Below are 26,210 nucleotides of genomic sequence, written 5' to 3' on the forward strand. Positions count from 1 at the left end.
TGTTGGTCTACTTGAGAAACTGTAGCATCTGGGATGCCTGTAATGAAGGTAATTTGAACTGGAATTTATTTCCCATAAAATAAGAACAAATTACTTTTTTGTAGATTAACCTCGGCCTCTGCAGCAAGATTATATTTTTAGAAAGCAAAATGAGCGCACCGGGAAGTCAAACACTCCAAAACGTGACAAACATGATAAACAATTCAGTGTTTATTATTTGTGAAAAATGATCCAAGCAGATGAACTTTGCCTTTCAGTTTCTACTGAGTAGTTTTGGGCAGTCTGTACACTCCGGCTGAGACGATGAGCTGGTGATCTCGCACTTTTTTCTGCAGGAAAGACTGCAGCTCGTTGACGTCCATCTCGGTGACACCGGGCCCTGTAGCCACAAACATGCGCAGCATGGAGTGAATCCTCTCCAGGGTCATGCTCTCCAGATTGGTCAGCATGGCCTGAATGTAGGCCCAGAACAACTGAATCAGAACAGAGACAAGGGAGAGAAGGACAAGTCAGTGGATGGAGGAAAAAAAAAAGGGGGAAGAATTAAAAAAAAAAAAAAGCGGCCATGTGCTTATTTTTTATTAATAATGACACATTTTCAGTCCTCTTATGCCACAGCAATTTGCCAACACTAAGAATGTTTAAAAGAAGGGCAATAAATGGAATATTTTTGCATGTAAAAAAAAAAAAATTGTGAATGTCAACCATGTTACACCTCATTTTTTCACGTTTAAAATAACTAAAATGCTGCTTCTGATATTCTCTCCACATTCACTGGATATGAGGAATCGTGCGCTCTGATTGGCTACTCTACTACCAGGCTATCAGCTCATATACTGTGAGGAGAGAAAAACAAAATGTCGGAGCGTGTTGCTGAACCAACCGAGGACGACATAAAAACTCTACTCGAAAACAAAACCCCCCAAAATAGCAACAAAATATAAAATAAAAGTATTTGACAAGAAGAGTATATATCTTTTTTATTTCCAAGAATTATTATTATCGCATTTTTCACAAATTGCTCCTGTTGTTTTGCCGGTTTGTTTACATTCTAAGCAGAAATTATTCTGTTGGACGTTTTCTATCAAAGTTATCACATTTGCAAAAACAATAAAAATACTCTGTTTCTCAAAATCCAGTGAATGTGGATAGAAAAAAAAAACAGTTATTCCACTCAGTCTGGTCGTACATGGCTTATAGCCAACCTGGCGCTAAGGACCACCAGGGCTGCAATTGTACAATGAACGTTTTTTCCGTGTGTCCATATACGTTGTAACTCCACCCACCTGTAGCTTCTCCTCCCTCTGCTCCGACTGCGTGGTGGTGTTGGAGTCTCCCTCCTCGTCGCTGTCTATGAGCATGATGCCTCGGTCAGGCCGTTCGCGGCTGGAGGCCTTCTCGAGGATGCTGTATCGGCCTGGTGACTCCTCCTGGAGAACGCCATGCTGCTGCCACAGCGCTAGCTTTCTGCGCAAGAACTCCTGAGGCACACCCAGAACTCCACTCAGCTCTTCCAGGGCCCATGTGCCTGAGAGGAAGCACAGTATTTAGGAAGCACATGTTTACTCCTGAGTTCAACATTGCCGAGAGTAATTTCTAGGATAGAAACAAACTTACCATTTGGAAAAATAAGCAAGGTTGCTTTAAAACAGAACTTTGACAAATTAAATTAATCGTGCGGCAATTAACTTTTTTTTTTTTAAGGGATCCTCCAGCAGATTTATTCTCAAGCTTATTTTAAGTAAAAGTAGTCACAGATTTCAAAAAGCAAACTTTCATTTTCAGAGACCAAATCGTTTTCAAGAAAGATTAATTTTCTTTAAAATGCCAGATGAGCTTTCGGTCATAGTGACGTTTGCGATGATGTCAGATAGCAGTCACTTGGAGCAACTCAGTGGTTTATAGTCTGTGTTTACATTGTAGTTTTACAAGCATTTTACTGAATTTATCACTTTTTAAATGATAACTGAAGTCATTTTTAAACTTGCTTTATTTCTTAATTAACGTGTTATTCAATTACGTTATCGGTTTTAGTAACCTTATATCGTGACTCGTATTGGCAACTAATTGCAATTAAATATTATACTTATCGGCCTATTCGGTTTTTAGCCATGTTGAATTTAGTTCGTTTGGTCCACGGCAGGCGTCGCTTATCCGCGCGATCTTCACGAGACTTGTGCGAGGCTTCGAAACGTCAAGTGTCGGCGCGGCCATTTTGAAAACTGTTTTCCAAATGAAATATTGCACAAAAACGAGTTTAAATGATGATTACTACGTACGTTCTTCAAACTTTCCTGATTGCTATCAAAACAAACAAAACTTCCAGCTTGATTACGTCAGCATTCGAAAGAGGGCGTGCGCGTCTTTTGACAACGTTGGCAGACGTTGGTCACTTTGATTTCCGCTGTACGTTTTACTTCCATCCTACGATGTCTCGCACAGGTCGCAACGAATCTCGTTTACGGCTGTCGCTTCGACATATGGACTGATATTACAGAGCATATTTCAAACTCTCATAACTTGCTATAGCAGCGACAAAATAGCGATCAAAAATACATTCATATATTTAATAAAATGAGATCAATAGAATTTTTATAATAATTTTTTTCCTTCAGCTCTCCTTTAAGGCTCAACTTGTTTCAGTGAAACTCATCTGGATAATGTAGGTTTGTGCTTTTGAAGTCCTGCTGCTAACGACTATCCTATGCTCATTTCAGGACCGATTCAAAATGATAATGTGAGTAACCAACCAAAAAACCCAAAAGATCAGCTCAATATTCTGCTCAGACCTGCTTACTTCAGCCAGACTGAGGATCACCAAGAGCACTGCTTCGCATCAATCACACACTGTCCTTATATTGGTTTTACTTCTGCTCACAGAGCTCTACTATAAATCTTATGCGCACAAAAGATCCTGTGTATAAAAAAAAAGATGCTAGAATGGAAAAGAAGGTCGCACTTGACACTTTGAGCCGTGTTTATTTTCCCCTCACCCTTATCCTGGAAGTGCAGGATGATGGCAGCGTGGATGGGAGACACGGAGAGGTTGGTAAGAATGCGGTCCTCAAGCTCCACGTCGAGAGTTACTGATCCCAGGTGAGGCTTCCAGCTCAGAGTCCTCATAGCCTACACACACACACAAACCTTTGTGAGGATATTCAATCGACTTAATGATTACCGGAGCTAATTAATTCTACGTCTACAACTCAACCGCAGTAACTAAAACAAACAGAACATAAGAGTGAGAGGAAGAAAGACCTTGAGCTTCTCAAAGCGGTGTGTATAAGTCTCCATGGATTTCGAGACAGCAGCAGGAAGCTCCAACTTCTCCTCTTTGAGCTGAGGCCAGAACTCCGAGGACAGGATCATGGCCGAAAGAGGAACAGGAGGCTGCTCTTCCTCAGGCAGACGAGCTTCCTCTTCATGAACGTTCGTGTTAATCCGCCGGGAATCCGCCACATCCTACAGCCCGAGAAAGACAACGAGGAGCGGTTTGGATGATTCTGGCCTTCTTTATACTGTAGTCAGTACTTCAGATTTTCACTTGATTTTAAAATGCTGTGCTTCTAGTATTTTTGGTGCGAAGAGTGTGTTATACTGGGAAATTCGGTCAATTAACCAACACACCAAGCAAGAACAGGGCGACCATGGACACTACTGAACACAACGATTACTAGAATTGGGATTTTACGTAGTGAACACACACAGTGGAGTGATTCGAAGAGTGAAGTGTATCTGTACTGTGACACTAAATAAATATCACCACTCTTTGAATGCTGTTTGTACAAACACATTAGTGACGCAGAACAAACTGTTGTACAAGTTATGTACATTTTTTTTAAATATTGCAATGAAATATTTTGGCCTCATGATCTGTCTCTACCAATCAGCTGCTGATGAGGACAATCTGAATCAACTTTACAGGCTGACGAGGAAACCTACCAGCCAGTAAAGTTTTCGCTGCCCTCTAGTGGACAGTCATTTTAATCCTTAAAGGAGAACAGAGATCTTGCATGTGACGTCACGGCCGATCCAGATTGTAACAGACGCCATCTTGTCGGTCAAACGCCATATTTCCGCCTTCTACTTCTACCTTTTCTTCTGGAAAACCCTACTATATACAATTCTACTACAACGGCTGCGGCTACAAGCTCTCCCTACCTGTGCACCTTTTTTTATGGTTTTTGTGTGTATTTTTGCGTGTTGTTCGTCTGTACCGGACTTCAATATCCACTACAACTGTATGGACTTACTGGACATTGGTTTCCAGCAGAAAATGACGGTTTGTAGCGATTTCCATCGCATGCACAACATTCTGGACGAGATAGCGAGACCAGCGGGGTCTCCGTGGATTGTTATCGGGTCTGGCAGGCGAAGGAGGCGGCGTCGGGAGCGGAAGCAAAAGCGAGGCTGCAGGCAGAGCCGGCCTGTTGACTAAGCTCAGAAAACAGCCACTCAAACCTCCACTGCCAAGCCTCTACCTCTCCAACGCCAGATCCATGGTAAACAAGACGGACGATTTGGAATTACAGCTGGAATTACCTTATTCTATTCTATAATCGGCTGGTCAGTGCTATACTAGATACTACTGATATATCTAGTATCAATACTAGTAATACTTAAGTGACTTACCTGTCCAATGAGGATTGTTATTTTCTTGTTTACAAGATGCCACATCTGAGGGTGGCTGACAAATCCTGAATTTCTGTAAAGATAACTGTCCAGAGATTTATAAGCACGCAGTGCTTCACCACTGAACAGCAAGGGAAAGTTGATGAGGTAATTATACACATCCGGGTATTCCACCTCTGGCAGTTCAATATCCACTGACACGGTCGTGAAAACTACGTCCGGTAATCGATAAGGGTCACTAATCTGTAGGTCGTTTATTTTAGACATATATCTAATTATCTGCTCATTAGAAAAATGAGCCGTGTAGTCCGTCGGTTGAAATTGATCCATTTTGTATACGAGTGCAGCTGTGTTTTTTACCGACAAGATGGCGGCTGTTTACATTCCGGTCACGTGACTGCAAGATCTCTACTGAAGTCATTTTTAAACTTGCTTTATTTCTTAATTAACGTGTTCTTCAATTACGTTTTCGGTTTTCGTAACCTGGCGATTAAATATTATACTTATCGGCCTATTCAGTTTTTAGCCATGTTGAATTTAGTTCGTTTGGTCCACGGCAGGCGTCGCTTATCCGCGCGATCTTCACAAGACTTGTGTGAGACTTCCAAACGTGAAGTGTCAGCCAGGTTTTGAAAACTGTTTTCCGAACGAAATATTGCACGAAAACGAGTTAAAATTACGATTACTGCCTTATTTCAAACTTTCCTGATTGCTATCAAAACAAACAAAACTTCCAGCTTGATTACATCAGCATTCGAAAGAGGGCGCGCGCGTCTTGACAACCCGTGTCCGAAATCGCTCCCTACTCACTATATAGTGAGGACGCCATTTTGTAGTGCTGTCCGAAACCTTAGTGAGGATTATTTACACCCTATATAGTGCGCTCAAAGTATCCCACAATGCATCATGAAAAGTAGTGTACAACCGATGGTCACTAACCAAAGCAATATATCCCATCATGCATTGCGGTCGCACTGAAAGAAATCAAATTAAAAGTCTCAAATTTGATTTAATAAAAGGCAGCGGCAAAGAAGAAAGTATTCAGCCTTGATTTAAAAGAACTGAAAGACGCAGGTACTTTGTGTTGATTAATGTTGGAAATACGCTCAGGATAATATGGATTTATCACAGAAATACACGCATGTGTTTATTATTTTGAAAACCCACCAGCCAACTGATCTGGCACGTTTTAATTGTGCGACAGTAATGACGTAAATACCAGAGCGACGGACTAGTGTCCGAAAGCCTTTTTTCATTTTATCAATAAGCTCACTGTATAGTCCTCTATATAGTAATTCCCTATATAGGGAGTAGTGAACAAGTGAGCGATTTCGGACACAGGGCACGTTGGCAGATGTCGGTCACTTTGATTTCCGCTGTACATTTTACTTCCGTCCTACGATGTCTCGCACAGGTCTCAGCGAATCTTGTTTACAGCCATTGCTTTGACATGGACTGATATATTACGTAGCATATTTCAAACACTCATAACTTGCTATAGCAGTGACAAAATAGCGATCAAAAATGCACTCATTTAATAAAATGAGAAATAGAATTTTGATAATAAAAAAATTTGCCTTCAGTTCTCCTTTAAGGCCCTGGTCACACTACTGTACAGCTCACAATGGGTTTAATTTGCAAATACTTGGTGATGAAAAATTGGTAGCATCACTACCAATCGCGCGGTGATAGTTCTCCGAGCTTCACGTGTTGTTTTTTTGTTGCGTCTCGGACTCGTGAGTGGCCAAAAAGGTCACGAAAAGTTTCAGTGCACGCATTGAAATTTGGTGGCAAGGTTTTCGTCGGCAAACTAAGCAGCAAATACTCTCAGATGGTTTTGGGAATAGTTCCCAAACCTCAGGGAGCCTTCTTTGAGCCTCTTGAGATGTATTTGTCTCAAATCCATGTTCCCGATGCTCACGTGAGCTGCATCAGCACAGCGGCTCGGCATAGCCTGACCTTAAAAACGCGTTTACATTCAGGGATCCTTCGGAGTGCGTTGTGCGCACGCTTGGGACCCAGTCGTTATGGGAAACACCTGATGCTGATTTGAGCGCAATCAGCACATGCATACAAGGACGTGGTTTTCACAGAGACTTTGTAAAGTATTCGGTCACGTATGCGGCTGTAGACGGATCTACGTGCAGGAAGAGTGTTTATTAGCAGGCGTGATATTTACAGAAACAAAGCGTGACGCAAAATCAGAGTAACAAAACACAAACGAAACCAAAAGCAGAGTCATAAACATGGCTAGAAACAAACGTGACAGTGATAATAATAATATACTTCTCAAAGCCTCCGTGTCCTTATATGCACGTGCTGATTGCGCTCAAATCAACATCAGGCGTTTCCCATAACGACTGGGTCCTGTGAGCGAGGGTGTATGCTCAAGCACGCGAAGGTGTGACAGTCAAGTGTTTGCCTGCTGTGTGACCACAACTTTTAGCTGGCCTGTATATCGCCATGCATCGCCACAAAAACGCCTCGTTTTCATCGATAACCCATCGCAAAGCATCGCGAGCTGCAGTGTGACTGTAGCTTTAGATGCACAAAAGATCACCTTGTGTGAACAAACCGCATGAACAGCAGCCAACTGTTCACTCGTGTAGTAATCTAGCAATAATAATTAGAATATCAGCCGCAGAAAATACAGAGTTTACGTAAATAGAATTGAACATCAGTTTAAAGAGATGACTCTGACCTTCAGCATGACCTCACAGTAGTGCATGTGGGACTCTCCAAACCTCAGCTTCAGCAACTCCACATTCCGAATCTCCCTACACACACACACAAAATTTATTTATACAAATTAAATAAATAAAATCCTGTGTCATGCCACATTTATTACAGTGTGATTACTCAGTAATCCGTGTGTGTGCTGAGTAAAAACACCTGGCTGTGTTGTAGTTGAGCTGGTGCAGCAACCTGTCTGCCAGCACAGTTTTGTACTCATCAATGAAGATCTCCTTACTGCCGAAGATGCTCACCAGAAGACTGATGATGTCTGAGGAGCGTCGCTTAGAGCCCGTCTTATCTACAGAGACACAAGATCGAGCTAAGCTTAAAAACAAAAACAATCAGGAATGTATTGTGCCCATCAGGAAAACAAGGTTTTTGACAGAAAATATATAGTATGTATGTATGTATGTATGTATGTATGTATGGGTCTATAACCTGTTAGGGCATCAGTAGGGTCAGGGGTCCATTCCTCTGGATCACTGCCCTCATCCTCACTATCCTGTGTTTCCAGGGTAACAGGGTCAGCCCGAGAGAGCTCACTGGCTAACTCACTACAGCCCTCGGTGTCGCCTGTTAGACTTGCGACAATCTGACGCACCGTGTCCTCGCGTGTTCTGTCCAATAAGAGATAAAAGAGATCTTAAACCCATTTTTTACCCAAATCAGTCCAATCTATTCTTGTCATGTCATGGTCCAATCCAATCCCTCCCGACGCTAGCCCAGTCCAATTTCCCCCCCCCCCGACGCTAGCCCAGTCCAATTTCCCCCCCCCGACGCTAGCCCAGTCCAATTTCCCCCCCCCGACGCTAGCCCAGTCCAATTTCCCCCCCCCGACGCTAGCCCAGTCCAATTCCCCCCCCCGACGCTAGCCCAGTCCAATTTCCCCCCCCCCGACGCTAGCCCAGTCCAATTTCCCCCCCCCCGACGCTAGCCCAGTCCAATTCCCCGCCCCGACGCTAGCCCAGTCCAATTTCCCCCCCGACGCTAGCCCAGTCCAATTTCCCCCCCGACGCTAGCCCAGTCCAATTTCCCCCCCCGACGCTAGCCCAGTCCAATTTCCCCCCCCGACGCTAGCCCAGTCCAATTTCCCCCCCCGACGCTAGCCCAGTCCAATTTCCCCCCCCGACGCTAGCCCAGTCCAATTTCCCCCCCGACGCTAGCCCAGTCCAATTTCCCCCCCGACGCTAGCCCAGTCCAATTTCCCCCCCGACGCTAGCCCAGTCCAATTTCCCCCCCCGACGCTAGCCCAGTCCAATTTCCCCCCCCGACGCTAGCCCAGTCCAATTTCCCCCCCGCCGCTAGCCCAGTCCAATTTCCCCCCCGCCCAGTCCAATTTCCCCCCCGCCCAGTCCAATTTCCCCCCTGCCCAGTCCAATTTCCCCCCCGCCCAGTCCAATTTCCCCCCCCGACGCTAGCCCAGTCCAATTCCCCCCCCCCCGACGCTAGCCCAGTCCAATTTCCCCCCCCGACGCTAGCCCAGTCCAATTCCCCCCCCCGACGCTAGCCCAGTCCAATTTCCCCCCCCGACGCTAGCCCAGTCCAGTCCAATTTCCCCCTCCAACACTAACCCAGTCCATTCCCCCCCAACCACAGCCCAGTCCAATTGTATCCTTTCAGAGCCAAAACCAAATAATGAAAATGGATTCAAACAGTGAACCTTCTTTCTGGCTTTCAGTTTAAAGCAAGAGCTTCCAGTGTTGGAGTCTTTAAGCCAAGTTATTAAACCTCAAGCACTCCATGACTGTCTTAATGTCTGTCCCTGGACTCCGACCTCTGATATCAACAAACTTATGGTATATTTTCAAAAGTATGCCCTAGATGGATAAATAAGGCTCATAAAATGAAAAAGAATGTGTTTGTGTTTACAGTGTGATACAGATACAGAGTCTTGCCTAACCTTAGATATTTGCGAATGGGTTGGCAGGCCACCTGAAGGATGACCATGGAGGGGTCAAGTTCCCTTAAAGCTTTAATGGCTGAGATGTAAACGGTTATGATGTCAGATGTGTGAACTCCTGCAATGGAGAAAAGGATCTTTAAGTTAACCTTTTTTTTTTTAGAGAAAGTGCATCTTTTTTTTTTTTTTTGCCAGAGACTTGATGCTGACCTGGATGCAACAGACGTGTCTCAAAAGCAGATTTGAGAGAGGTAAGGAGTTGCTGTCTTTGATTGGTCCGTTCCAGACAGAACTTCAGGTCTTCAACAGCAGGGGTGGATTCTGGGAAATCTACATAGGCAAAGGAAGACATGCATATTAAAGAGTTTCAAATAGCAGAGCATGTAAAACATGCAAAGTACGCAGATCAATCAAATACATCATTCATTCATTTTTTTTATTTACCTCGAATGATGCTGAAAAGCTCCTCAATCCTCATGTTGACGTAGATGCGGCAGAAGAACTGCTGCATGTGGCAGCGCCAGCGCTGGAGGATGGTACTACCAACATAATCTAATTTCCCGTCTGTTGGCAAAGCGCTGGTACTGGCCTCGCCTACTTCGCTCGCAAAGACCCTACTGAGCCAACCAAGGACCTGCTCCAACCACTGCGGCATAGAAATAAAGAAACCGTCAAGAACTGAGATTTCGAGAAAGATGACATTTAATATAAATACATTAAAATATATTATGACTGATTTTTAAAAAACAAAAACAAACTATTCCAGTACTATACAAATGTAAATAATATTTATGCATTCAAAGGCAAAAATGCACATATGAATGCATTTTAATTCGATGCCAAACACAAAAGTCTATAGAAACGTGTTTCCCAAATGTTTTGACCAAATGACCCTTTTCGCTTGATCCAGGAAAAGAGCCCATCAATAGACATCAGCATCCATCTGTCATGAGGCTACAGTCATAATTATTCCAGCACAGCCTCCAGTAAAACTGCCAGAACGCCTTTACATACTGTGTATACTGTATACAGTACTGAGCAAAATTCTTAGGCACCCAATTTTTTTTTCATACAAACTTTATGACTTTATGTGGAGTTGTTAAAGGAACAGTCCACCGTACTTCCATAATGAAATATGTTCTTCTCTGAATTGAGACGAGCTGCTCCGTACCTCTCCGAGCTTTGTGTGACCTCCCAGTCAGTCAGACACGCTGTTACTCCTGTTAGCAATGTAGCTAGGCTCAGCATGGCCAATGGTATTTTTTGGGGCTGTAGTTAGATGCGACCAAACTCTTCCGCGTTTTTCCTGTTTACATAGGTTTATATGACCAGTGACATGAAACAAAGTTCAGTTACACAAATTGAAACGTGGCGATTTTCTATGCTATGGAAAGTCTGCACTATAATGACAGGCGTACTAACACCTTCTGCGCGCTTCAACAGCGCATTGATACCTTCACTCCTGTTTTTTTTTCCCTCTCCCCCGCCCCCCTAACTTCCGTCAATACAACCAACGTGACGGGGGCGGGGGAGAGGGGAAAAACAGGAGTGAAGGTATCAATGCGCTGTCGAAGCGCGCAGAAGGTGTTAGTACGCCTGTCATTATAGCGCGGACTTTCCATAGCATAGAAAATCGCCACGTTTCAATTTGTGTAACTGAACTTTGTTTCATGTCACTGGTCATATAAACCTATGTAAACAGGAAAAACGTGGAAGAGTTTGGTCGCATCTAACTACAGCCCCAAAAAATACCATTGGCCATGCTGAGCCTAGCTACATTGCTAACAGGAGTAACAGCGCGTCTGACTGACTGGGAGGTCGCACAAAGCTCGGAGAGGTACGGATCAGCTCGTCTCAATTCAGGGAAGAACATATTTCATTATGGAAGTACGGTGGACTGTTCCTTTAAGACCAACAACAATAGCAAGACCACGAAAGGTCGCCATTTTTAAGCGACAAGAAGCAGCAGCTGTACAAACGCGAAGTCATCCATTATTGTTGTTGTTGCTGCTTCTTCTTCTCCGTGTTGTTGTTGCTTCGATGTTCGCGCCAAGGTTTATGCAAACGCAGCGACGTAACTGACGTATACAGCGACGTAATGACGTGGCTCCCCTTAGCACTGCGAGCTATGGAAAAGCAAATTGGTTCTCAGCTGGCTCGTAAGTTGAACGAGTTGTGAACCAGCACCAGCACTGGAACTGATTTAGTGGAAAAGGGGTATCAGACAGCTACCTTTGTATTAGTGCCATGCCATAGTTGGAGTAGCTGTAGTGAAAACAGTAACAAACTACTACAACGACCCATGTGAGCGGATATTTAACAGTTATTCCACGAAATCGAGTCGTACATGAGCTGACAGCTGACGAGGCCACGTAGCGCCGAGTTGGCTATAAGCCATGAATGACGAGATTGAGCGGAATAATTGTTTTATTCTATCCACATTCACTGGATTTTGAGAAACGGAGCATTTTTATTTTTAGCAAATTCAATAAATAAAAATTTTATACAAAATGTCTGACAATCATTTTTACTGACGAAATGACAGGAGCAATTTGTGAAAAATGATATTATTATTCTTGAAAAAGGAAAAAAAAAAAAAAAAGATACGTTCTTACCATCAAATACTTTTATTAGACTGGTACCAAAATCCAGAATTGTGACACCCAAAGGCATTTTTGAGACAAAGTCGGCAAACAGTCTTATTTTGTCAATTTGGGTGTGCCGAATTCACATCTGCAATATGCCGAGCTCTATCTGACCTCTGTTGACCTCTAGAGGTCATTGAACTTTGGGCCTGTAAACGTCTCAGCTGAACCCAGTTTCTCAGCTTTCTAAGGAATGAAATGTACTAAAATGATTAATGAAGTTAGCAAATGGCCTTGTTTGTTAAACGTTTGGGTGCTGAATTCATTTTTCATTTGTAAAACGACATATGACCTCTGATAACCTCAAGGTCATTAAACTTGGCCTATAGGCCTATGCATTTAACGGCATTTTTAAACTGACTTTACTCCCCCAAAAAGAATATGAACAGACAAAAAACAAATAGAAAGGAACAAATACAACATTAAATGCCAGTCCATGTACATGTGACTTACTTTTCACAATGAGAATGCCTAGGCGATCACCTTACATAACATTGCATTACATTTAGCGGTTATTGTTTATACAAAGCTACTGAAAAAAGGACAGATTCAGCAGCATACAAAATGTGGGGGCATACAGGGTATACAGGTTAATCAGGGTTAGTATATATGAGAGTTTTTTTCTTTGTTGTTTGCTTTTTGTAAAGGCTTTACCCCGTTTAAAACAAAAAACAAACAACAAAGAAAAAAACTCATATATACTAACCCTGATTAACCTGTATACCCTGTATGCCCCCACATTTTGTATGCTGCTGAATCTGTCCTTTTTTCAGTAGCTTTGTATAAACAATAACCGCTAAATGTAATGCAATGTTATGTAAGGTGATCGCCGAGGCATTCCCATTGTGAAAAGTAAGCCACATGTACATGGACTGGCATTTAATGTTGTATTTGTTCCTTTCTATTTGTTTTTTGTCTGTTCATATTCTTTTTGGGGGAGTAAAGTCAGTTTAAAAATGCCGTTAAATGCATAGGCCTATAGGCCAAGTTTAATGACCTTGAGGTTATCAGAGGTCATATGTCGTTTTACAAATGAAAAATGAACTCAGCACCCAAACATTTAACAAACAAGGCCATTTGCTAACTTCATTAATCATTTTACTACATTTCATTCCTTAGAAAGCTGAGAAACTGGGTTCAGCTGAGACATTTACAGGCCCAAAGTTCAATGACCTCTAGAGGTCAACAGAGGTCAGATAGAGCTCGGCATATTGCAGATGTGAATTCGGCACACCCAAATTGACAAAATAAGACTGTTTGCCGACTTTGTCTCAAAAATGCCTTTAACTCCTTAAATAAGCACTTTTTTGAATTTTGGTACCAGTCTATATTCCATATTTTGTTGGGGTTTTTTTTCCCTTCTTCTTTAGGGCTTTTTTGGCAGTTGGCAAACCAACTTAAAGGTGCATTACCGCCACTGACTGGGCTGGAGTGTGGAGCAGGAAATACTGAGGTGATTTAAAAAAACAAAACAAAAAACCCCGCAACAACCTATATTCTTTTAGCTATTTCCGATTCTTTTAAATACTTGATAATTTTTGCAGTTTTGTTTTTGAGTTGAGTTTTTATTTCGTCCTCGGTTGGTTCAGCAACACGCTCTGCCATTTTGTTTTTCTCTACTCACAGTATATGAGCTGATATACTAGTAGTAGAGCAGCCAATCAGAGCACACGACTGCTCATATCCAGTGAATGTGGATAGAATAATACAGTCTTAGGTGAGAAATCTATGTGAACAAAGCCTTCGAATAAACAGGCAGAACATCGACATACATCATTGAAGTCTGAAAGGAAGGATCTTTCGTATTCGCCTCTGCAGCGCTGCTCCATCCTCTGCTCGATCAGACGGTGCAAAATGTTGGTCACTGCCTCAGAGCTCACCCTTTCCAACAGCTGCATTCTGGAGCTGGAACACGTAACACACACAGCATGACCTGCTTACTCAGAGCATGCACAGGATTACCTAAATAAAGTCTTGTTTTCAATAAATAAAATAAAAAAAAAAACATAACAGGTCTTTAGTGCAGCATTCATGCACTTACAGGATGTGACTAAACTCTTGCAGCTGCTCCAGAGCATCTTGGCACCAGCAGCTCTCCGGTGCGGCAGCGCAACCCGTGCACACATCATTCCCAACGCTCTCTCCTGCCACTTCGTCAGGCTCGATCTGCTCTCCCATCTGGCTCATGTACACGGAGAAGGTGCGGCTGTAGAACTCTAGGACGCGCTGCTGGAGCGCTGGACGTGGAGAAAACAGTAGGATGGCACGGATGATGGAGAAAGCCCTCTCTCGCAGGCCATGAGCTCCAGGTCCGTGGAGACCTGCTCGGCCCTCGTCCTGCCACGAACCGAGTTGCTCAAGACCACCTGAGAAAAGACAGGGAATGAGTTCCGACATATTAGTGGAGATTTAATAATATAATAACAGTCACTTCGATATTTACAATGCAAATTCACAGCTGTCACAATGTCAGAACTAGTTGCTTTCTCACACTACACAACCTTTATTGCTTGGAGCGGTGTGTACACTACACAAGTGAAATCGAGAAAAAATAAAAATAAGAGTAAAACATGGAGGAAGGATTAGTTGGAGAGATGTGAGCAGTGGGAGTTGTCTGTTCTGCAAAGAGAACTGGAGGCATAATGAAAAGACACGTAGCTATTCTTATGCCTTGGGTTGCCAGAAATCGTGTTATGCTTGTTTTTATCAACCATTTGGCCCGTTTACAAAATACGGACGAGTCACGGAATACGGATTCACGGAAAATAAATTAAAAACATAGTACCAAGCATGCAGCTTTTATTCACAGATGTGTGATATTTTCCGTGAAATATAGCTAGTTAAAATGAAATAGTAAATTAATAAAGTAAACATACAAATGCAGGGAAAATATTTTTATTATGAACTTTGGCAGCCCAAACATTTAACTGTTCTAGACTTCTTAAAGTTAGACGGCCTTTCGATTTCTTAAAATCGGTGAAATTTAGTTCCCTCTGAAATTTGGTCATTGTGATATATGTTTATTTCTGCAATGTCTCAAAAAAAAAAAAAACCCAGGCCATTCTGTGGCTGGGAAGTTATTTAATTTGAGGGGATTAAAGCAAATAATGTGCATGAAATCTTTCGCTTCACGCAGTCAAGCAGACAGAGGAAGTCCGTGTGTGTGTGCGCATGCGTAGGTTTACCTTCTTCTTCTTCTTTTGGGTTTTACGGCAGCTGGCATCCACAGTGTTGCATTACTGCCATCTACAGGTTTACCTTTGAGCGTGCACTGACAGTTCCATCATTCTGTCGCTAAATGAACAGCTGATCACACCGAGGTGCTCGCTGACCGCCGATATTTATTAGTTTGGTCCTGCGTTTCCTTTCCTTCGTATATAACATAACGTCTTTTCTTCTCGCTTTCTTTCCGTTACTGTAGTCGGTCTTTCATGTTTCATTCGCACAGTCACGTCCGCCATTTTTCTCTCCTGTTTCAAATTTGTATCCCACAATGCCTTGCGCGAATGGGGAAAGCCCACCACGTCATGCATGACGTAGTATCTTGAATTGGGTCATGGTGAAGCAGGAAAAAATAGTGGAGAATTTAGGGCCACGTGGCCTTAAATTGATTCATTGTTCTATTTAAATAACTAATAAAATTGGAAGTCTGTGATTCGAATTCGGTAGGTTTCAGTCCACTAAACAAAAATAATTGGGTGTCGGGGAAAATTCTTTTTGTGACCTACACTTGAAAAATCCGAAAGGCAGTCTAGCTTTAATTTTTTTTTTTTTAACCGAGTTCACAATTCTGGAATCTCGGATGGAACCACTTCCATCATGTAGCTCCCATTGACAGACAATGTTACCGTGGAGACAGTCTTTGTGACGTCCGTGTCATTGTTCCATAGACTTGTAGCAACGTTAGTAAAATTATCCATCCGTAAAACATCATCTGTATGAAATCCGTAATATACGTAAACGTCCGTGACCAATCTGTAAATTATTAGCATTCGTGATGCATCCGTATTAAAATCTGTAACCACTTCGTACTTTGTATCCTTTTTTTTTCTGTGAATCCGTAGTCCATGACTCGTCCGTATTTTGTCAACCACCAACCATTTGGGTACGACGTGCCAAATAATATCTTATCGACCCAATATTATTGTGCTCAGATGTCGTTCCTGCTTCCTTTTGCAAGAATTTCCTATCAGACTCTTATTGACTGTCGCTCATCTATGATCACAGACGAGCTCTAACTTGAAGCTTTCAAACATCCTTGAAAATATCTTAGAAGCTGTAACAGTATACAGAAATCACCATAATTCCTGTTCACTGTATTACACTACCGTTCAAAAGTTTGGGGTCACTTTGAAATGTCCTTATTTTTGAAAGAAAAGCACTGTTCTTTTCAATGAAGATCACTTTAAACTAATCAGAAATCCACTCTATACATTGCTAATGTGCTAAATGACTATTCTAGCTGCAAATGTCTGGTTTTTGGTGCAATATCTCCATAGGTGTATAGAGGCCCATTTCCAGCAACTCTCACTCCAGTGTTCTAATGGTACAATGTGTTTGCTCATTGCCTCAGAAGGCTAATGGATGATTAGAAAACCCTTGTACAATCATGTTAGCACAGCTGAAAACAGTTGAGCTCTTTAGAGAAGCTATAAAACTGACCTTCCTTTGAGCAGATTGAGTTTCTGGAGCATCACATTTGTGGGGTCGATTAAATGCTCAAAATGGCCAGAAAAATGTCTCGACTATATTTTCTATTCATTTTACAACTTATGGTGGTAAATAAAAGTGTGACTTTTCATGGAAAATGCAAAATTGTCTGGGTGACCCCAAACTTTTGAACGGTAGTGTACGTCAGGGTTGGAAAGTTGGACAAAATTCCATAAGACTTTCTCTCATGCCTGGCTCGTCCCAAACTTTCGTCTTAAAACATTTCCTGACAAATTTCACCAAGTACCCTCAGCCTTACTCATTCATAAGCGACAGATATGGTGAACAGACTGTAAAACCTGAGAGTAAAACTCTCCTTTAACCTTCATCGCGACAACTTATCGATATACTATAAACATCAGACAGACAGAGTAGAACACAGCATACTGAGAAAAGGTTGGAGCCGCTGCAGCAGGGTCCTAAAGGATTCCAAAAGTGCTCTGGCTCGGTCTATCTCCTGCGATTCCCCATCCGGCTGCTGAAGTCCAGTCCAGAACTCCGGAGCCACACTGGACACCAGCGAAACCTGAAGTGTCTCCAGCAGCCAACCTTCTACATACTGACCCAGTCCGTTCTTACACAGCAGGGCCAGAGCCTCAAAAACAGACTCATCAGTAACTGGACGGGGTGTGGATGGAGAGACCTACAGGAAAAATGCAAGCTTGTTATGTATCAGATATCATCCAATGGTGTAACCTGTTCAGATGGTGCCACCTACCAAAGTTATTATAATTATTTAGTTCTTAGAGTTATTCACCAGTTTGACTAACCTGAATTGAATGGGTACAACCCAAAAGATCAAAAACAATATCAACTTGGACGTAATGGGTTCGGTCAATGGAAAGTTTAAGAATATAAAACTAATATATATATATATATATATATATTTTTTTTTTTTTTTTTTTTAAATACTGTATGAAGGTACAAATTTAAAATAATTTTCCTAAAGTAAATATGTATTCACAGGGTATGTGGAGCTACAATAAGTTTGTGAATTTATGATATAGACAGGGGCTTAAATTTTGAAAATTTTATCTTTTTTGGTGCAATCCAGTGACTTCTGGAGCTGCAATTGAGGCTTAAAACGAAATGAAAGAAAGCATTAATTCTAAGTGCGAATTATATTTTATCAGGCATTTAACACATTTTATTTACTACCTTAAAGGAGAACTGAAGGCAAATTTTTTTTATTATTAAAATTCCATTTCTCATTTTATTAAATATCGGAATGCATTTTTGATCGCTATTTTGTCGCTGCTATAGCAAGTTGAGTGCTTGAAATATGCTCTGCAATATATATCGGTCCATATGTCAAAGCAACGGCCGTAAACAAGATTCGCTAAGACCTGTGCGAGACATCGTAGGATGGAAGTAAAACGTACAGCGGAAATCAAAGTGACCAACATCTGCCAACATTGTCAAAAGACGTGCGCGCCCTCTTTCGAATGCTGACGTAATCAAGCCGGAAGTTTTGTTTGTTTTGATAGCAATCAGGAAAGTTTGAAAAAAGTACACAGTAATCGTCGTCATTTAAACTCGTTTTTGTGCAATATTTCGTTTGGAAAACAGCTTTCAAAATAGCAGCACCGACACCTGGCTGACACTTCGCACAAGTTTCGTGAAGATCGCACGGATAAGCGACGCCTGCCGTGGACCAAACGAACTAAATTCAACATGGCTAAAAACCGAACAGGCCGATAAGTATAATATTTAATTGCAATTAGTCGCCAATACGAGTCACGATATAAGGTTACTAAAACTGAAAACGTAATTGAATAAGACGTTAATTAAGAAATAAAGCAAATTTAAGAATGACTTCAGTTCCCCTTTAATAAAATGTTATAACAAATTTTAAATTTAGTTTCTTATTAATTAACCAGAACTTTACAAAAATCATTGTAATTATCAATAAAATGCAATAAAAGCAGAAACGTTAAATTATAATGTCTAGTGCACTTAAGACAATAAACAAAATACAAATTGGCGAACTGCTGCGTATCCATGCTTTGGGGAAAGCCCTGATGATGATGATGTAAGCGTACCTGGGCCTGGAATGTAAAGCGCAACATGAGTACAGGCCAACAGGAGAGCACGGTACAAGGCACCCCTGAATACTGCGAGTCAGCCCGAGGTCTATTGCTGGGTTTCAGTCACGTGAGTTTTCTCAGCGGTTTTACCGGAAGTGAAATAGCTGGTGGTCTAAACGGCTGCCGTAGCGCAAACAACTAGCGATTACTTATCAGAGTACGCTCATAATCTAGAAGCCACTGCTGGCTTTAGATATATTCAGAAGATCGCTATGTGCAATGGAATCGACCCCTACAGTCTGGGAAAGAAGGATTTGTCATACGATCTCAAAAACTACCCTTCAGTCAAGTTCCCCGACATCTCAAACTATCTGCTGTTGCAGACGTCCTTCTACACTGCAAAACAGATGAAAGCGTGGAAGAGTATGGAGGCTTACGACTTTTTTCTATGTGGCTGGGTAAAGGACCTCGGGATCAAGTCGCTGCCGAATGAATCCTGGATTGTTTTTGCCCGTCTAAGTACGTTTGTTTTTTTAAGCTTTTCGTTCGCGTCTTTACAACGAAGCGCTGCAACAAACAACAGTTGGCTTGATTCTCACTTGTGTTGGCTCTCATCTCTCAGTTAAATCATTCACAACGATCATCAGAAACCCCTTTAAAGACCTGGATCTTAGTTAAACAAGACGGAGAAGTGATCACGGCGCATTGTAACTGCACGGCTGGGGAAGAATTTTGTCGCGACCTTCATGCATATGGACTTTGTGAGGAGTAAACAAAGAAACATCTGGGGACTTTAACGCTTCGTGACTGAAAAAAGTACCGTAAAATAACGACACATAGCAAGAAAAGTACACCCCTGATTCCAAAAAAGTTGGGACAAAGTACAAATTGTAAATAAAAATGGAATGCAATGATGTGGAAGTTTCAAAATTCCATATTTTATTCAGAACAGAACATAGATGACATATCAAATGGTTAAACTGAGAAAATGTATCATTTAAAGAGAAAAATTAGGTGATTTTAAATTTCATGACAACAACACATCTCAAAAAAGTTGGGACAAGGCCATGTTTACCACTGTGAGACATCCCCTTTTCTCTTTACAACAGTCTGTAAACGTCTGGGGACTGAGGAGACAAGTTGCTCAAGTTTAGGGATAGGAATGTTAACCCATTCTTATCTAATGTAGGATTCTAGTTGCTCAACTGTCTTAGGTCTTTTTTGTCGTATCTTCCGTTTTATGATGCGCCAAATGTTTTCTATGGGTGAAAGATCTGGACTGCAGGCTGGCCAGTTCAGTACCCGGACCCTTCTTCTACGCAGCCATGATGCTGTAAATTATGCAGTATGTGGTTTGGCATTGTCATGTTGGAAAATGCAAGGTCTTCCCTGAAAGAGACGTCGTCTGGACGGGAGCATGTTGTTCTAGAACCTGGATATACCTTTCAGCATTAATAATAATAATAATAATAATAAGTTGAATTTATATAGCGTCTTTCAAGAAACCCAAGGACGCTTTGCAATTATCTCATCTCATTATCTCTAGTCGCTTTATCCTTCTACAGGGTCGCAGGCAAGCTGGAGCCTATCCCAGCTGACTACGGGCGAAAAGCGGGGTACACCCTGGACAAGTCGCCAGGTCATCACAGGGCTGACACATAGACACAGACAACCATTCACACTCACACCTACGGTCAATTTAGAGTCACCAGTTAACCTAACCTGCATGTCTTTGGACTGTGGGGGAAACCGGAGCACCCGGAGGAAACCCACGCAGACACGGGGAGAACATGCAAACTCCGCACAGAAAGCTTTACAATTATAAACAAAGAAAAATAAAAAATAAAAAAATAAAGGAAAAAATAATAATAATAAAAAATAATGAATAAATAAAAAATAAAAAGTAAAAAGTCCACCAAGTAGGGATCAGGATGTAATTCCCGTGGTGTAGCAGCCACAGTCCCACCAAAAGGCGCACGAAAACAAGTCCCACATCTCCAGCACCGCCGCCAGCCACATCGCTTGAACACTATGCCGTGGATCCACAAAGCGAGCAGAGAAGCTCCGCCACGCAGAGCGCTGGTGTGTCCCAAACCGCCTGCACAGCCGCCGCGACGCCACCGAGCAACATCGCTCGGAACATCACGCCATGCATTAAAGCGCAGAGCGCTGGACAACCACGATGTCAAATGAGCAATGAGCTCACTGCAGTCCACAGCTGGGAGCACAGGCATCACCCACAGCGAACCAAGGCCTGGAGGGAAACCAACACCCAAAACTGGGTCCGGAGCTACACCACAACCGGCGGACAAAACACTCAAACAAACATCAAACTACACAAACACAAAAAAAATGAAAATTGAAAAAGAAAGAAAATAAAATTAAAAAAGCTCTGGTGAGAAGCGGCAGCCAGAATGCGCACGATGGTGTCTTTCCAGATGTGTAAGCTGCCCATGCCACACGCACTAATGCAACCCCATACCATCAGAGATGCAGGCTTCTGAACTGAGCGCTGATAACAATTTGGGTCATCCTTCTCCTCTTTAGTCCAAATGACGCGGCGTCCCTGATTTCCATAAAGAACTTCAAATTTTGATTCGTCTGACCACAGAACAGTTTTCCACTTTGCCACAGTCCATTTTAAATGAGCCTTGGCCCAGAGAAGACATCTGCGCTTCTGGATCATGTTTAGATACGGCTTCTTCTTTGAACTATAGAGTTTTAGCTGGCAACGGCGGATGGCACGGTGAATTGTGTTCACAGATAATGTTCTCTGGAAATATTCCTGAGCCCATTTTGTGATTTCCAATACAGAAGCATGCCTGTATGTGATGCAGTGCCGTCTAAGGGCCCGAAGATCACGGGCACCCAGTATGGTTTTCCGGCCCTGACCCTTACGCACAGAGATTCTTCCAGATTCTCTGAATCTTTTGATGATATTATGCACTGTAGATGATGATATGTTCAAACTCTTTGCAATTTTACACTGTCGAACTCCTTTCTGATATTGCTCCACTATTTGTCAGCGCAGAATTAGGGGGATCGGTGATCATCTTCCCAGGGCTTGAAATTAACTTTTTTTCTTTGTGTCCCCCAGTGGTCCCAAATTCTGTGTTGTATTGTCCCGAATGGAAGCAATAGTGTCCCCATTTGTTTCCTCTCTGAAATAACCAGTGGTTAATATTATCATATGAAGTTACTATTATATTTGTAACTATGTGATTTTGAACCCTTTATATCATTTTTACAATAAGTCACAAGACACAAGCGACACATGTCCTATACATCATCTACTTCAAAATTACAGTTATTGCATTTTCAGTTTATTAAACTTTGGCGATCTCACTGTATGAATAGATACCTGTTTATTTAAAGGGGCCAACTAGCTCATTCAGAAAATGTTTCAACTCCCTACATCTGCAGTACACTTTAGTTGAAAATAAGACCCCTTTTATGCTCATTTCATCTACTTATACCTTGAATATCTGTTGGCACTTATAAGGCCAACTTATAATTTTCACCATTACCGTTATCCATTTTTATGAACTTTCCGTTATCCATTTTATGAACTTTCGCTGCTGAAACGTGGGCGCAAATGTTAGCACCATCAGCATAGTGCCAGGTCCGAGCCTAGTTGTGCTGCTGACTGACTAAACTTTCTGAACTAGAAAGACACCAAGAAAACTCACTTATTCTGTTGAACGGTATCTTCCGTCAATATCATCCACATCATTCCTGTTGTATTTTATAACGTGTCTAACAGTGTTCATTCAGTTCATTCAGTTGCTAGCGTTGCCTGCAGACCAGGCGATGACACTTTGGATCCTGAAGGTCCCGGAGACGTTATGTCTGGGCTTTCAGTTTCTTCCCCGCGGTCGGTCCGCTTCAACCACTTCAGCATTTTTGTTCTGGCAAGAGTCGGCGCAGCGTGTGCGGTAGCAATTCCATTCCAAGTCCATATAATGCGGACACCGGCCGAAGATTCTAGAACAGAATGCGCTGCTCTGTAGCCTACGGATGCAGGTGCATCGAAAGTGTAGCTACTATGTATTTTTCGCTGTTAACGTTTTAAAATTAAAATTGACAAATTAGGTGAATGTCTACGTATGTGTTACGGCTTTGTAAATAATATTAATGTAGAACTTTTTTTCTAGATCTATTTTTTTCCCATTGTCCCGGGATTGTCCCAGATATGATAATTTTGTGTCCCGATGACATTTTTTATGGTCCCCGGGACGTCGGGACACCGTTAGTTTCGAGCGCTGCCTCTTCCCATCTTTACTTCTGAGAGCCGCTGCCACTCCAAGATGCTCTTTTTATACCCAGTCATGTTAATGACCTATTGCCAATTGACCTAATGAGTTGCAATTTGGTCCTCCAGCTGTTCCTTTTTTGTACCTTTAACTTTTCCAGCCTCTTATTGCCCCTGTCCCAACTTTGAGATGTGTTGCTGGCATGAAATTTCAAAATGTCTCACTTTCGACATTTGATATGTTGTCTATGTTCTATTGTGAATACAATATCAGTTTTTGAGATTTGTAAATTATTGCATTCCGTTTTTATTTACAATTTGTACTTTGTCCCAACTTTTTTGGAATCGGGGTTGTATTTGGAAAACGCTAAGGACGTAGCTGAGAGGGAAATACAAACCTTTCACCATGTGATCGCTGCAAACTCGGGCACGCTTCGATTTCACTGAGCGGTTCAAAAGCCACCTTTCTCGACGTTTTTTTGTGAAATCCTGTGTTCGTTCAGCCTTTTTTATTAGTTCACGGGGAACCCTGAAGAAACTTTTATCATTTTCACGGCTTGTACACAAGCGTAAGGCATTTTTCATGCAAGCGATGCATCTTCTCCATACAAACGCTTTGTCAGCTGAGCTTTGATTGACCACCAGCTAAAGTTTTGAATAATTAATGAGCCGGATGTGACGTCACATGAAACCCAGCAATAAGATTTAGACGGGTTCAACATTTGAATGATTTTTTTTTCCCCTTGACCCCTCCCATGTTCACAAAGCTCCGCCTATCATCTACACTGGTCCTTGACAGACGCATCCAAACACAAACAAGCTTTCCGGGCCGGAAATCATGCTTTTCAAATCGGCCTTCTCAGTGATTTAGAAGCCTTTCGAGAAAGCTATAACTTAATCTATTGCTCTGTTATTATTTTCTCTGTTATTTGTACAAGTAAGGAATTTTACAAAATCATCTACTGCACCTTTATGTTGTTATAAAATTAGTCTCACAAGTTGCACTTTAAACTCACCAGTGCAGCAGTTACAGTGTTCCAAGCTGCCGGAAGCCCTTGCGGCATTAAAACCGAAGAGTTTTCGTTCATCATTGTTCACAGAGTTTTTCCAAAACACATTTTTTTTTTTGTAAATCTAGGAATAGTTTCTAGATAGCGCCATCTTGGAGCTCAAATCAATTTGTATCGCGCTCTTCTGTACAGCGTCGGTCGCGTATTGATGACGTTGATGATGACGTACCCGGAACTTGATAAGCGGCTTGGTAGAGAAACGGAGAAGTTTGTAATCACTCTGGAAACACAAACAGAAACAGGAGGGAGGATTGATGTGTGGGTTTGACATAAAATCACGGTTAATTTCAAGCAAGAGGATCGAAATTTAGTGTAACATAGGTGGATTTGGGGAGATTTATTAATTAAAGTGGATCAGAAGCCGAATCAGAATCGAGTTTATTGCCAAGTGCATGCTCACATATAAGGAGTTTGCTTTGGTGGCTGATGCTTGCATTTAGGCAATTATAGTTATATAAATATAATTAAAAAAAAATTAGAAAAAGAGTAATCAACAATGACCCAACAAGCAGCTGCACTGCAAACCTACAACAACGAGTTGGCGAAGTGTAAGTAGCTCTTTATGTCAAGTACAAGTCAAAGTTAAAAATAATTTTCTGTGATATCAAGGTCTTTTATTTTATATCTCTAATTACTATCTCTGCTAGCAGGACTAATGTGGATTTAAGCTCTAAGTATCTAGTTAAGAAGCTGCCTTAAACAGAAGTATGAGCAGAAAATGTTCTCTTACTGAATTTAATTTGTTATAACTGTGCTGTGTCCATATTTAATACACAGCCTGAGACATGGAGAAGCACCGTGCAAGAAATGATCATTGTACTGGCTTCACTGTTTCTCTATAAAAGGCTTTTAAATCTTTTACAGCCCCATGTAACTGTTAAATCCTCGTTCCTTCTCAGGACAGATTTTTTTTTTTTACTGATGGAAATAATGCTCTTATTATTTTTATGTCTACAATCATGCTTCTTCTGGTGCCAGAGAGGTTTTCCTTTTTCTGAACTTTCCACCTTTTTTATTTTTGTTATTAAACATGTCGTTAAATTGCAGTTGACGATATTTATAGCCATAGCTGTAATCATGGAGGCTTTCTCCATCTGTAAGCAAGTTAGAAAATCACAGACCGCTTGGTTATGTTTCCTGGCTGGATCCTTTAAGAACGACAGGTTTATATAGTTCTGGTTTGGTCAAAATACACCGTCAATAATATATCAATAAAACTATTGCTAATATCAGCAAATGTTGCCAGGCAAAACAAACCTTGTCCGGTAGCACTTATGATGAATATGAAGGAAGATCTCATCTCGTTATCTCTAGCCGCTTTATCCTGTTCTACAGGGTCGCAGGCAAGCTGGAGCCTATCCCAGCTGACTACGGGCGAAAGGCGGGGTACACCCTGGACAAGTCGCCGATCATCACAGGGCTGACACATAGACACAGACAACCATTCACACTCACATTCACACCTACGGTCAATTTAGAGTCACCAGTTAACCTAACCTGCATGTCTTTGGACTGTGGGGGAAACCGGAGCACCCGGAGGAAACCCACGCGGACATGGGGAGAACATGCAAACTCCGCACAGAAAGGCCCTCGCCGGCCACGGGGCTCGAACCCGGACCTTCTTGCTGTGAGGCGACAGCGCTAACCACTACACCACTGTGCCGCCCCATGAAGGAAGATATTGCGAAAAAAATAGGTACCCTATGGGTACATGTGGCTACTGCTTATAAATAAAATTATTTTCTGATCCCATGTCCATACAGAAAATATAGCATATAGAGTAAATATATGATGCAGTAGCTGCAAAAAGGAACAATTTAAAAATCACAGAAGGAAAATATACCAAGTATCTGTACTTTATATTATTCTACTCTTACAGTTTTCAAAACTGTAATCTCCAAACCGAGGCTGACATACACACGCTGTCGCCATGACCCAAACTCTTATTTCCCGGAAAAGGCCCGGCGCTAGAGCTCAGTGGAACGCACTTTCTCTCTGTAATAAGCGTAAACATGTCTGAAAGCGATTTCTTTAGTCTAGTCCATTTATTTCAAATGGTGAACCGAATTGTATACACTCACCGGCAATTTTAATCGGAACATGTGTATGTGCAGTGCGCGATCGTTACATTCTTACAGCACGATGACGTAGTGCCTAGTGCCTCTATATGAAGCAGTAGCCTCAACAAAAACAATTTTGACCTTTTTGGTGACCTTGACCGGACGACCCTCAAAACGT

At 41.9% G+C, this 26,210-nt stretch overlaps 2 protein-coding genes across 3 annotated transcripts in view; one reads left to right on the forward strand and one right to left on the reverse strand.

Moving 5' to 3' along the window:
* The window catches only part of ssna1 (Sjogren syndrome nuclear autoantigen 1), an 84,346-nt gene that overhangs the window by 47,516 nt on the left and 10,620 nt on the right, over window positions 1-26,210 (forward strand). Inside the window, exon 1 of one of the 2 annotated variants that reach the window (XM_060912795.1) lies at window positions 24,156-24,520. The exons of the other annotated variant lie outside the window; for it this stretch is intronic. Coding sequence (XP_060768778.1) covers window positions 24,469-24,520 — 52 coding nt within the window. The 5' untranslated portion in view covers window positions 24,156-24,468. Of the gene's footprint in view, window positions 1-24,155; window positions 24,521-26,210 lie in introns of those variants that run through there. 2 annotated transcript variants of the gene reach the window in all.
* On the reverse strand, window positions 189-24,103 carry anapc2 (anaphase promoting complex subunit 2). The gene is made up of 14 exons (XM_060912790.1): window positions 23,919-24,103; window positions 17,011-17,266; window positions 13,955-14,279; window positions 13,686-13,818; window positions 9,713-9,914; window positions 9,479-9,598; window positions 9,269-9,386; window positions 7,807-7,985; window positions 7,525-7,666; window positions 7,334-7,409; window positions 3,259-3,462; window positions 2,994-3,126; window positions 1,287-1,528; window positions 189-473 (listed from the first exon to the last, which is right to left on the reverse strand). Exons 1-14 carry the CDS (start codon window positions 23,991-23,993, stop codon window positions 261-263), a joined length of 2,418 nt encoding a protein of 805 aa, XP_060768773.1. The 5' UTR covers window positions 23,994-24,103; the 3' UTR covers window positions 189-260.

The sequence above is a fragment of the Neoarius graeffei genome, chromosome 28, assembly GCF_027579695.1.
Source record: "Neoarius graeffei isolate fNeoGra1 chromosome 28, fNeoGra1.pri, whole genome shotgun sequence".
In the NCBI taxonomy this organism is placed as follows: Eukaryota; Metazoa; Chordata; class Actinopteri; order Siluriformes; family Ariidae; genus Neoarius; species Neoarius graeffei.

Excerpts from the sequence above, each read along its gene's own strand:
- anapc2 (XM_060912790.1), bottom strand. The coding sequence starts at position 23,993 with ATGATGAACGAAAACTCTTCGGTTTTAATGCCGCAAGGGCTTCCGGCA. Across the intron at positions 7,667-7,806 it reads CCCTACTGATGCCCTAACAG|ATAAGACGGGCTCTAAGCGA; the intron begins GTTATAGACCCA and ends GTGTCTCTGTAG. Across the intron at positions 1,529-2,993 it reads CCTGCACTTCCAGGATAAGG|GCACATGGGCCCTGGAAGAG; the intron begins GTGAGGGGAAAA and ends GCTTCCTCTCAG.